The following is a 12,611-nucleotide window of genomic DNA, read 5'->3' on the forward strand; positions in this document are numbered from 1 at the left end:
AACAGTCCAGCCCCAACTGCCAAGCCATGTCTTTCCTGGACCGAAATCAAGCATCCTAGGACCTGTTTCTGGTTATCAGCCGTCTTCAGCCAGGATAGCTTGACTCCAGTGGTGTGGAGAGCATGGGACTCACGTCTGAGCATACCCATCCCACTCGGAGTGACAAATGCAAAAACAACAGTTAATGGACAGAATGCAGAACAATGTCATACATTCACCCCAGTACAGAGATCTGGGCCTAAATCCATCGTTTTTTTGCACTCCACACCACCCCAGTTCAGACATGGCCATATGCAAATCAGCCTTGACCCTGTGCCTCACGGTAACAGTCCAGCCCGAACTGCCAAGCCATATCTTTTCTGGACTGGAATAAAGCATCCTAGGACCAGTATCTGTCTATGAGCCGTCTTCAGCCAGGATAGCTTGACTCCAGTGGTGTGGAGAGCATGGGACTCACGTCTGAGCATACCCATCCCACTCGGGGTGACAAATGCAAAAATAACAGTTGATGGACAGAATGCAGAACAATGTCATACATTCAACCCAGTACAGAGATCTGGGCCTAAATCAATCGTTTTTTTGCACTCCACACCACCCCAGTTCAGACATGGCCATATGTACTCGGGTGAATGTATGACATTGTTCTGCATTCTGTCCATCAACTGTTGCTATGAAGAGTTCCAGACAGGGGGAACAGAAATCCATGCGAAATGTCACATGGCATTCCTAATAGTATGGCTGGAAACCTGTATCTGGCAAACTTACTTCTGGGTATGTTTGTGAATAAAAGATAATGTAAAAGTATGTTCAAGCAGAGATGTAAATCTCTACCCATATTTGTAAAGGTTTTTGTGAATCTGGCGCCTTTTTCCTGAAGCTTTTGTTATTTCCTTCCTACTCAATCAGTTAAAGTGTCTAATTCCTTCTAAGAAACACCAGAAGGCATATTTAAAACCTCAGTTATGTCATCACTGTTCATCATCCATGTCTGTTCTTCTGCCTTCCCTCTCTTTCTCCCAATCATCTCTGATCCCTTTCAAACAAAATGTTTCTTCTCTTAAGCCACTCCTTCAGCTTTGTTTCCTTTTGAAAGTTCTCCTCCTCTTTGTTATTTTTTTGCTTGGTATCCAGCCTCTGAACACAATATTGTTATCTTATGGCAATAAAACCATGACTGCGGGATTCCTGGGATCTAATATTTCTCAACGTTACTGCCTTATAATCCGGTGCCAAGGGCTAAACTGGTTGTTCGAGGCCCTGAACCCGAGTTCTGGCTCGGGCCTAAAACAAGAGTATGGCTTTTAACAACCGGTATAGCCCAAGGCAGAAAGGCTATAAGGCTATTAGAACATTCTAAAAATAACAGTTGATGGACAGAATGCAGAACAATGTCATACATTCACCCCAGTACAGAGATCTGGGCCTAAATCCATCATTTATTTGCACTCCACACCACCCCAGTTCAGACATGGCCATATGCAAATCAGCCTTGACCCTGTGCCTCTTGGGAACAGTCCAGCCCGAACTGCCAAACCATATCTTTCCTGGACTGGAATCAAGCATCCTAGGACCGGTTTCTGGCTATCAGCCGTCTACAGCCAGGATAGCTTGACTCCAGTGGTGTGGAGAGCATGGGACTACTCGAGTCTGAGCATACCCATCCCACTCAAGGTGACAAATGTAAAAATAACAGTTGATGGACAGAATGCAGAACAATGTCATACATTCACCCCAGTACAGAGATCTGGGCCTAAAACCATCGTTTTTTGCACTCCACACCACCCCAGTTCAGACCTGGCCATATGCAAATCAGCCTTGACCCTGTGCCTCATGGGAACAGTCCAGCCCGCACTGCCAAGCCATGTCTTTCCTGGACCGGAATCAAGCATCATAGGACCGGTTTCTGGCTATCAGCCGTCTTCAGTCAGGATAGCTTGACTCCAGTGGTGTGGAGAGCATGGGACTCACGTCTGAGCATACCCATCCTACTCGGGGTGACAAATGCAAAAAAAACTGTTGGAGGACAGAATGCAGAACAATGTCATACATTCACCCCAGTACAGAGATCTGGGCCTAAATCCATCGTTTTTTGCACTCCACACCACCCCAGTTCAGACCTGGCCATATGCAAATCAGCCTTGACCCTGTGCCTCATGGGAACAGTCCAGCCCCAACTGCCAAGCCATGTCTTTCCTGGACCGAAATCAAGCATCCTAGGACCTGTTTCTGGCTATCAGCCGTCTTCAGCCAGGATAGCTTGACTCCAGTGGTGTGGAGAGCATGGGACTCACGTCTGAGCATACCCATCCCACTCGGAGTGACAAATGCAAAAACAACAGTTAATGGACAGAATGCAGAACAATGTCATACATTCACCCCAGTACAGAGATCTGGGCCTAAATCCATCGTTTTTTTGCACTCCACACCACCCCAGTTCAGATATGGCCATATGCAAATCAGCCTTGACCCTGTGCCTCACGGTAACAGTCCAGCCCGAACTGCCAAGCCATATCTTTTCTGGACTGGAATAAAGCATCCTAGGACCAGTATCTGTCTATGAGCCGTCTTCAGCCAGGATAGCTTGACTCCAGTGGTGTGGAGAGCATGGGACTCACGTCTGAGCATACCCATCCCACTCGGGGTGACAAATGCAAAAATAACAGTTGATGGACAGAATGCAGAACAATGTCATACATTCAACCCAGTACAGAGATCTGGGCCTAAATCAATCGTTTTTTTGCACTCCACACCACCCCAGTTCAGACATGGCCATATGTACTCGGGTGAATGTATGACATTGTTCTGCATTCTGTCCATCAACTGTTGCTTTTGCAGATCCTTTTTTTAACTTCTTTTTTAGGATAGCTTGTGACTGCCTCCAACTGCTGCCCTATCTTCTCCTTAGTAGTATTTCTCTGTCTCGCTAATTTCGTTTTCTCCTTGCCCGCCCACTTCCACTGGTCTACTACCCCTTCTTGTGGACACCTTCAGAGTTAACATAAATATCAGGTGCGCAAGGGCCTTTGGGAAATACCTGGGATTTGATGCCAACACATTTATTTATTTAAAGAGTTTTATATAGCGCTGGCAAGAGCCGGGGGTATCAGAATACTTTAAAGCATCGTAAGCCAATAACAGTCATTTGCAAAACATTATGATTGTACTGTCTAGAGTCCAATCATTATCAATCTATAACAATACAGTACAATTGTAGTGACGAGTGTCAAATCATTGTGCAGACCTTGAGAGAGATATTAACCGCTTCAGCGCGGCGCAGATTCCTGCGCTGTGCTGAACGTTCTAATGAACCAACGGGCTCATGATGGAACGGTTCCGTCTTGAGCATCGAAGGGGTTAATATTACGTGGTAGTTTTCCAGTGTGCAGTGGGAGTTAATTCCCCCGAGCGTTAAGGTGCTGATTTAGGAGGAATTATTTAAATTGTCTCTTGCAGCTCACATAGGAGGGATTAGTTGTGATATTTACTGGGAAGGAGCTTCAGATTTTGGGAGCATTGCCCAAGAAAGAGCAAGAGAGGGCTTTTTGTTTATCTTTTTAGGAAGGATGAGAGGACATGTAATCCTATAAATATGCAGGCAGTTTCCGTAACTTTGAGGAAGATGGGGAAGGCAATATCAACTATGCCAAATGGCAGTGCTTACCATCAGAGATAACTCCAATACTACTTTACAAGAATAACAGGCTTCATTTGCCACTCAGAATTTTATTATTTGCAGATATTACATTTTAATAACACATCTTGGCATCTGTTGAATAGTACTTGAGAAAAAAGTTACACAATTATTTGCCAAATGTCTGTATTTTTTTTATTTCATTTGTATATTTAAACCAAGCATACGTTAAACCAGAATTACTTTCCATGAACAATTCAAACTGTCCACAGCTGTTTTTCATATAACAAACGTGCTTCTGCTACAGTGTAGGTTAATTTTACAAGGTGATTATTTTATAGAAAGTAATGAAATACTCACACTTCTTTTATTGCCAAAATATTTTTTTTACCTTCTTAAATTCTCAGTTTTCCTTCAAAATTGTGTTGCCACGTTTCAGCTTGTTCACAATTTTTAGGACTTATCACTTATTGTGATCTGCCAGTATTATGGTGTATTATTCAAATAAGCATCTTAAATGAAGAGCATAGTCCCTTCAGGATAGATTTCTCTTAAATATGCTGTCAGTGTCCTCAGGCACAGCAACTTAAATCATCTTTCTCTATACCCATGTAATAAGATGTTAAGAGATACTTTGGGATTTACAAGATGCATCCTTATGAAGTGGCTGGTCTCTTACAGGTCAATAGTTACTGTTTTTCGTGCAAAGTACACATGCTACATGTACATAGTGCTTGCTAGTGAGGCCGTACAAGGGTCCATCTACCTTTCAAAATGATCTCGATTTTAATGGGCATAAACCCTAACTGGTTCTTGTCACATACTGGTCCTGGACATCCCATGAGCAAGGAAGAAGGAGATTTTAAGATTTCTAAGACAAGCAAAGGCGCAGCTAAACCCAATCTTTGGGGGGAGAAACTGCCAGCCAGTGTACCGGCTCGAGCAATGGTGGCTGCCATTACGACGGTCTTATTTGGTGCTCTCCTCCCCCATAACCTCTTTCTCCATGAAATGTCTCACCACCAGTCTCCAACAGTGCACCTCATCTCTCCATAGCCATCTCTGACGTATCTATATTTCTTTAGAGCAACTAATAGTTCACTCACACTCAGTTCTGTGATCTGCACAGTACACATTCTTTGCAGCAGGCTCAATAACCCTCTGTGCTTCCTCACGATGAGCACAAACTGCAACTAGAAAAAATTATCAACTCTTACTAGTAGGAACATAAATCACCAGAGTTATCTTGATATTTTAATTATTGCCTGAAAACTGCCTGATGCACAATGAGGTTCATGCGCTTTTAAACGAAAAATTATTTTTAAACACAGCTTCCCCTACCAAAGTCAACACCTGGTGCGGCTGCACCAGTTGCACCTCCCTAAAGCCAGTCCTGCTCCTAGCAATGGACCAGGACAAGCATTTCTAGAAATGGGGTGAGAGCTAACCTCATACCCATTATATGAGGAAAAAGATCTATGTAAGTGGTGGGGTGTTATTCTTCCCCCAAATTCCAGCAAGCAAAACAGGTTAACAGATTTCTTGTAGATGATTTAAAGGAGAGTAGACTTCTCGGCTGAGAATGTAAAAAAACTTTTGGGGTCAAAGTTGCTAAAATGCCGCAGACCCTTATGGGCATTCATGATATATTCCAGTATTTTCATGGTGCATTATGGAAGCCTGGCCTTTTCTAGGGGTAGATCTCGTTTTTTTTCAAATGTCTTCAGTCAGAAATTACTTGCACTATACCAGGGACATCATTTTTTCCATGGTTGACTCCTTTATACCAAGAAGTACATTCAATATGACAGTGCTAGAAATTTACCATAAATACTTCAGCCACATCCATGGGTACCTCTTAAAATCCCCTCCGGTATACAAGGGTCAGCATTTTGACATGGACACCCCCTATAAAATGAGTACAGGAAATCTTATGACAAGAGCTACCTCAGATACCAGTTCCAACATTTTGCATTTGATCCACCCCATATGCTAAGAATTACGCGCATCATGTCAGGGCCTTCTGCCAGCTGTGGTGGTGTGTAGTGGACAGAGGGCTGCCTGTGCACTGTTTAAACTGTGTATGTCCCTTTGGCCAGCTATCTTGCGACAGCCAGCCAGACATTTGCACTTTAAACTTCTCAACCCAGCTGAGTTGGGAGCATGTAAAGGCCTCAAGTGCCCTCAGCAGCGCCAACTGAGGCCTTCTCCCTCCAATCCTGGTGCTTCTGTCATGCTGATAAACAGTATGAGAGAAGTGCTAGGATTGGTTAAGGGAGTTGGCCGGGTCACTGAGAAGAAGAGGACCGGAGCGAGGAGGTTGGTTGTTGCATGAGAAGTAACTTTTTTTTAATTTATTTATTTATTTAATGCAATTTCACCACTCACTCACTCGCAGTAGTTGCCAGACGCCACTGGGGCTAAAGCCCTTTTAGCCGTATAGGCATTGCTTGCCTGAATACAAGCATTAAATGTCTAGTATCTTGCACTTATTTCATGCACTGTATCTCACACTCTGTATCTCTCCATTGTATCTACAAACTATCTCTCTCCATCTTTACCTGACCCATATCGCCTGTGCTGTGATGAAGGTGGTTTCAGTGCTGTGGCTGGTTCTGAAGCTGGATTGGGTGATGTTGAGGAGGTTGTTGTCATTGAGGTGGGCAGCTAGATGTTTGTTCATGATTTGCTCCATGACTTTCGACGCAAAGGGTAGCAGGGAGATGAGCTGGCAGTTGGCTTGTATTTTGGGTTCAGTGAAGGTTCCTTTATGAGAAGGAGAAATGTGGCATGTTTCCAAGTGTTGGGGAAGGTGGTTGTGTTCTGGATCAGGGTGAGGGTGAGAGTTGAACTGATTCTGTCCAGTCCTTTAGTGACTATGCAACCTTGGAAGTGTATGGTGTGCATGGTTGCTGCAGTTTCTTGAATGGTGATGGTGGGTCAAGTGGTTAGGGTTGGACTCTGGGTGTTAGAAGTGATGGGTAGGGTGGCAGCGAGGGTGAACAAGTCCGGTTAGGACTCGAAGTTGTATTGGATGCTGGAGCTCTTGCTACTGAAGAGGGGAGAAGTGTGGCGCAGCGGCCAGGATGGCTGACTCGGAGCGCGGGGCTCACGGTTCGATCCCCAACGGCGTAGGCAGATCCGCTCAGCATCATGTGACTCTGGGCAATAGCTCACACGGTGGTGTAGGAACTCAGAGGTCCAAAATTCTTCAGAGAGCCACAATTCTTCAGAGACAATGTCCCAGTTCCGTGGTAAGGGGTTGGCAATGGCATGCTGTCGCACATGATACATTTCACTCACACTATCTCTCTGCGTAATATATCTTGCATGCTCCAGGTCACACACTATATCTGGCACACTGTCTCACATAATGTATTTCAATCACTGTATCATGTCTTGTACTGTCTCCCGCAAGTTCTAGGTTACAAATGAAAAGGGGGGGCCCTCGGCCCCCACGCACGCATGGCGGCGCGGCGACCGCCGCCCCCCCCTGTTTCCTTTTCGTCATTCGGCGGTGGGGGCGTGCCCCGGGGGTGCGGCCCACCGCCGATTGGCCGGCGGCCGTCCTGACCCGGATCCAATTTAGTGGTTCCGGGTCAGGGGGGACGGGCAATAGGAGGGGCCAACCGGCCCCTCGGGAATAAGAGGTGGGGAGCGCCCAGGAGACCCCCTTGTCCCTGGACGCTCCCCCGCTGTACGTTGTGCCCCGCGTTCGGGGCCTCTTTGTTTTGTAATCCTTTTTCCATTTCTTTTGCAGGTTGGAATCCGGTGACTAGGAGGAGCACCAAGGACGCGAGGCGACAACATATATGTTTATTTTGTTTTCCAGCCTGGGGAAGCGAAAAACAACGTCGTGAGGGCAACGGCATAGCTGCGAGGAGTCAGCCGCAAGCCGCGTCGCGTGGTCGTCATTGCTTCGCTGAGAGGGCGGGGAGCAGCTGCATAGATTGTTTAATTTTGTCTTCCAGCTTGGGGAATTGAAAACCACGTCGTGAGGAACAACGGCATAGCCGCGTAGAGCCAGCCGCCAGCCGCGTCGCGTGGTCGCCATTGCGTTACGGCGAGAGCGTGGAACAGCCGCCTGAGTCTTTGTCAGGTATCGGGTGTGGGCGGTGGAGCGTGCGGGACCCCGCGGAGGAGTACGCGAAGGTCTGGGGTAGGGCACTGTAGTGGGATTTGCATTGGAACCGGGGGGGGCCCTAGACACGAGGCCAGTGGGGGGGCACGAAACACGGGGAAGCGCATTCTAATCGCTACGCGATTTAATTAATTTTGCCCCCAATTCTATAACGCAGAGAGAAACTGCCGGTTTATATTTGGGGCCGGTAATTTGGCGCGCTTTCGAGCAAGCGGCAAACGAGGCCAGGGTGGGGCGTTTTTGACATAAAACGAGAGCGGTAGGCTGGGAGACTCCTGGGGAACTGATGGAATTGGGGAGTTGATGTAACTGTTTTTTAGTACTCCATTGCATGTAATAAGCTCATTGCTTGTTCGTAAAGGTGCGCAGAGGGTTCAATTGCATTCAAAACGATTTGGCTTTTCTTTGAGTTTTGTTTAAGGATTCATATACCGTTTTAGGAATATTGTGGAAGAAAGGGGAGAAGTATCATTCAGTAACTGTGTGGTAGGTGTATTGCATTGCCTGATCTAACCTAGTAATTGCCTAATCTGTAATTAAGATTAAGATTAATTAACCGTGTAATTACGTGTATATAGTGCTCATATAGGGTGTTTTAGTAGCGCACATCTGCAGTGAGATCTGTCAGGGAGGGTCAAATATTCCTCTGTATTAAGACTAGGTTTTCTCCTCATCTGCTCCTACTTTTTGTACACGGTGTTAATATATTTCTCGATTCCAGGCTATTTTACAACATTATCGGTACAAGTCACTCGCAGACAGGACGTGGTGGCATTCAGCACACAACGTGGTGTGGGGCGTGAACGCAGACCATCATCGCCGGCGAGGACACGGGACTGATCGGTAAGAGGGGTACGGGGGGCTAGCACTCATCGCTCCTGGTGGCCGCCGGGTGGGTCTACATTAGGTTTACTCACCCCTTACATAAGCGGACAAGCCGCTAGTGTTGCGGTCGCCGTTGCATGGTGCTGAAAGCCCCCTGGTGACCCTCCATCTGAAAGGTACACACAGTTGGCCTGTTGGGAAACTAAGAGAGTAGGCAGCGGGTGTTTTTGGGGTAAGCATCATGCCAGGTCCAAGGGGTGGAAAAAGGGGGTCCAACATGGAGGCTATGATGCGGGCTATGATGCGGGAGATGAGTGACATTAAGCAACAGCTAGGGAAAATTAAGGAGCGGGAAGCACGGTTGGATGAGAGAGAGGGTGATGCACCGGGCCCATCCGGGTGGCCGATCCGCAAGAGGGTGGCACCAGTGCCAAGAGGGGAATTTGTCACCCCGCAAGGGAAACCTAGGTCCAAAAGACCCAGGGATGCGGTCCCCACCCCAGGCCCAGTGGATCCGTTACCTGCCGCACCGCCGGCGGTGGTCCCACCCCCGCATGTGCCTACACCCATTGCCCCCGTGGTGCCGGTGCCGGCAGGTCAACCAGTAGACGCTGGGTCTGCTCCCGCACCGGTGCCCACAATCCCGGGTACAGGCTGGCCACACCCGGCGCCCGCCCTGCCACCTGTGCCAGGACCACTGGGCATAACCCCAGTGGTACCTGTTGTCCCGGGGGGTAATGTAGATTCGATGCCACCCGAATTGCTATCTCAGTTAACGGCCATGATGCCATGGCTCCAAAAAGGGGGAGCCTTCCCGAATTCTGCAGACCATGCGGCAGAGGCGGCAAGGTTTGTAGAGAAAATCAGATCGGCACCGGTCGCCGACAGTGTTGCATTGCCAATATCTTCTCCCCTTGCAGGTCCAAGTGTTCCCCAGCCGGACGGAGTTAAAGGGCAGCCGCCCCCGGTGCCCGCACCTGGTAAGGAAGTGGCATTGCCGCTCTTGGGGGACGGTGTGATACCTTCCAGGAGCGAAAATCTAGCTCAGCATGTGTCATTAGCTGTGAAAGAAATGATTTGGGCGGATAAATACGTGTACATTTATTCTTTATTGTTAGATAATAGGGAAATGGAGCAGGCAAAAGCACTAAAAGAGTGGATGCTCCCAAGTGAATGGAGGGCGCAGTGTACTAGATTTAGGGTTGAGGAAAATCTCAACAATTGGATGCAAGCATGGGCTGTATTCACTGCAATTAAAGCTGAGCGTCCTCCAGATCTACAGGCCGCATTGGCATGCTACTCGAGCAGGATTGTGGGGTGGAGTCAACAGTATTCTGGGGAAGCATGGAAGGGTTATGATGTCAATTTCAGGAAGGCATTGGAATTCAATAGATCATTGCCATGGGACTCGGTAGATTCCATGGCTTGGCACAAACAGTTCTCTGATACTGCACCTCCCCCTCAGTTCGGTGCGGTCAAGGTGTTCACTAGACCGCATCAGCCCTTTCGGCCCCCCCAAACGAGTGAGGTACCTGGGAAGTTTAGGGCAGGTGGGCCAGAGAAAAAAGGGGTGTGCTGGGATTTTAATAGGCGCACCTGCACAAGGGCCGCGTGTAAGTTTAGACATGCATGTTCCTCCTGTGGGCACCCCTCTCATCCAGAAACTACCTGTAGGTCCAAGCAAGGTAACACAGGACAGAGGGGTAGGGGAAAGCCACTATAAGTCAGACAGGTTAGGCCCCCCCACTCCAGTGGATGTTGTGGCAATGATTCCATGGTTGAACAGATACCCAGACCACAAATCGGCCACCCTACTCCAAGAAGGTTTTTCTAAGGGTTTTAGGATCCCAGCAGGGGGATACACAGGCAGTGCGCACTGTAGAAATCAAATGTCAGTCAAACACAATCCGGTTGTTGTGGCCGCTAAAATTGACAAGGAGCTTTCATTGGGCAGGATAGCTGGCCCTTTTTTCTGAAGTACCAGTACCCAATTTTGTGTGTTCCCCACTGGGAGTTGTCCCCAAAAAAGAGAAGGGGCAATTCAGATTGATTCATAACCTGTCAGCACCTAGGGGGACGTCACTGAATGATGCCATAGACGAGGGTATCTGTAGTGTTAAGTACGCCTCTTTTGATCAGGCTGTTAACTTATTACAGGCCACGGGACCCGGGGCGCTGATGGCGAAATCAGACATAGAATCAGCCTTTCGCCTCCTCCCAGTCCACCCGGCGGACCAACATCTTTTAGGTTTCACCTTTGGGGATAGGTTCTACATGGACAAATGCATGCCTATGGGTTGTTCTATATCTTGCGCTTACTTTGAGATGTTTAGCTCCTTTCTGGAATGGGCCATGAGACAAGTGACGGGCCATCAGCGGGTCATGCATTATTTAGATGATTTCCTCTTTCTGGGTACAGCGGGATCTCGGGAGTGTGCACTGGCATTGCAGGAATTTTGCGTGCTCATGCGGGCTTTTGGGGTCCCTCTTGCGCCCGGGAAGACTGTTGGCCCGACCACCTGCTTAGAATTCCTTGGCATCGAGATTGACTCAATGGAGGGATGTTTTAGATTACCTAAGGACAAGGTGTGCAAATTCAAGACATCTCTACAGGTATGCCTCCCGAAAGAGAAGGTCACTTTACAGCAATTACAGGAGGTGGTAGGGCAATTGAATTTCGCACTAAGAATCATCCCCATGGCTCGCCCTTTCTCTCGCTCCATCGCCCACGCGATGAGGGGGCTGAGGGAAAAGCACCACCGCACGCGCCTATCGTCTGAAATTCGCCAGGATATGCTTATTTGGATGGCGTTCCTGGAGGATTTTAACGGTAGGGTGGTCTGGCCCGGCCCGCTCACAACATCAGCGGAGTTGGGCCTATGGACTGATGCGGCCGGTAGTGTGGGCTTTGGCGCCATCCTAGGGAACAGGTGGGTCGCTCAACAGTGGCCAGAAGAATGGAAGACATGGGGTCTGCTCAGCAACATTGGCTTCCTTGAACTCTTCCCAATATGGGTTGCACTGATGGTCTGGCCCGAACACCTATGTAACCAATCAGTGGTGTTCTGGTCAGATAACATGACGGTGGTAGAATGTATCAACCAGCAGGGGGCGCGGTGTCCTTTCCTACTTCGTCTGATTAAAGAAATTGTTCTGCGGTGCCTTAAACTGAATGCTAATTTTAGAGCCAAACATGTCCCTGGTGTCCTAAACAATGCGGCTGACTCCCTTTCTCGCTTCAAAATGCAGGTTTTCAGGGAGTATCTTCCCACAGCAGACCCCTCGCCAGCACACTTCCCAGCAGTACTTTGGCAGATTGGTGCCCCAGATTACAGGACCTCGTGGTCGCTAGCCTAGCCCCCAGGACCAAGACGGCTTACGAAGGGGCGTTTCTGTCTTATTGTTCTTTCTTGGGGCCACAGTGGGAAGCGCTTTGGGCGGAGGAGGATGGCTTTGCAGCCTATTTAGAATGGATGCATAAGGAGGGGCGCTCGGTGGCAGCTGCGACCAGACATAGGGCAGCGGTGTCATTCTTCGCTCAAGCTAGGGGCTTCCGGGATCCCACTAATACCTTTATGATACGTAAGGCTTTAAGGGGATGGCGCCGTATTCAGGGACACCAGAGGGATAAGAGAAAGCCCATTGGATTGGCCCGGCTAACAGCTTTACTGGGCACACTGGGGACTGTTTGTAGCTCGGAGTGGGAGGTGCTTCTTTTTAAGGCGGCATTCTCCTTGGCATTCTATGGGGCGCTGAGAATTAGCGAACTTGTGGCCAGTTCCAAGTCAGACCTACTGGGCGGCTTGCAAAAGGCTGGTGTGGCGATAATGGGGGACACCATGTGGGTGAATATACGAAAATCAAAAACCGACCAAGAAGCTAGGGGTCACACCATAGTTCTACAACGGGCCCCCGCCAACCCGTGCTGCCCGGTGAGGCACGTAGAGTTATTCCACGGACTGTTGGTAGGTTCAACGGGCAGGGCATTGCTCTGTCACGCCGACGGGAGCCCCT

At 48.5% G+C, this 12,611-nt stretch overlaps 1 protein-coding gene across 1 annotated transcript in view; it reads left to right on the forward strand.

Annotated features, from left to right (window-relative positions):
- LOC144824685 (PRKC apoptosis WT1 regulator protein-like) overlaps nt 1–12,611 on the forward strand; it is a 117,749-nt gene that overhangs the window by 18,660 nt on the left and 86,478 nt on the right. Inside the window, exon 3 of the mRNA XM_078683717.1 lies at nt 8,710–8,723. Within this exon, the coding sequence (XP_078539843.1) occupies nt 8,710–8,723 (14 nt within the window). The remainder of the gene's footprint in view (nt 1–8,709; nt 8,724–12,611) is intronic.

The sequence above is a fragment of the Lissotriton helveticus genome, chromosome 3_1 (genome assembly GCF_964261635.1).
Source record: "Lissotriton helveticus chromosome 3_1, aLisHel1.1, whole genome shotgun sequence".
Lineage (NCBI taxonomy): Eukaryota > Metazoa > Chordata > Amphibia > Caudata > Salamandridae > Lissotriton > Lissotriton helveticus.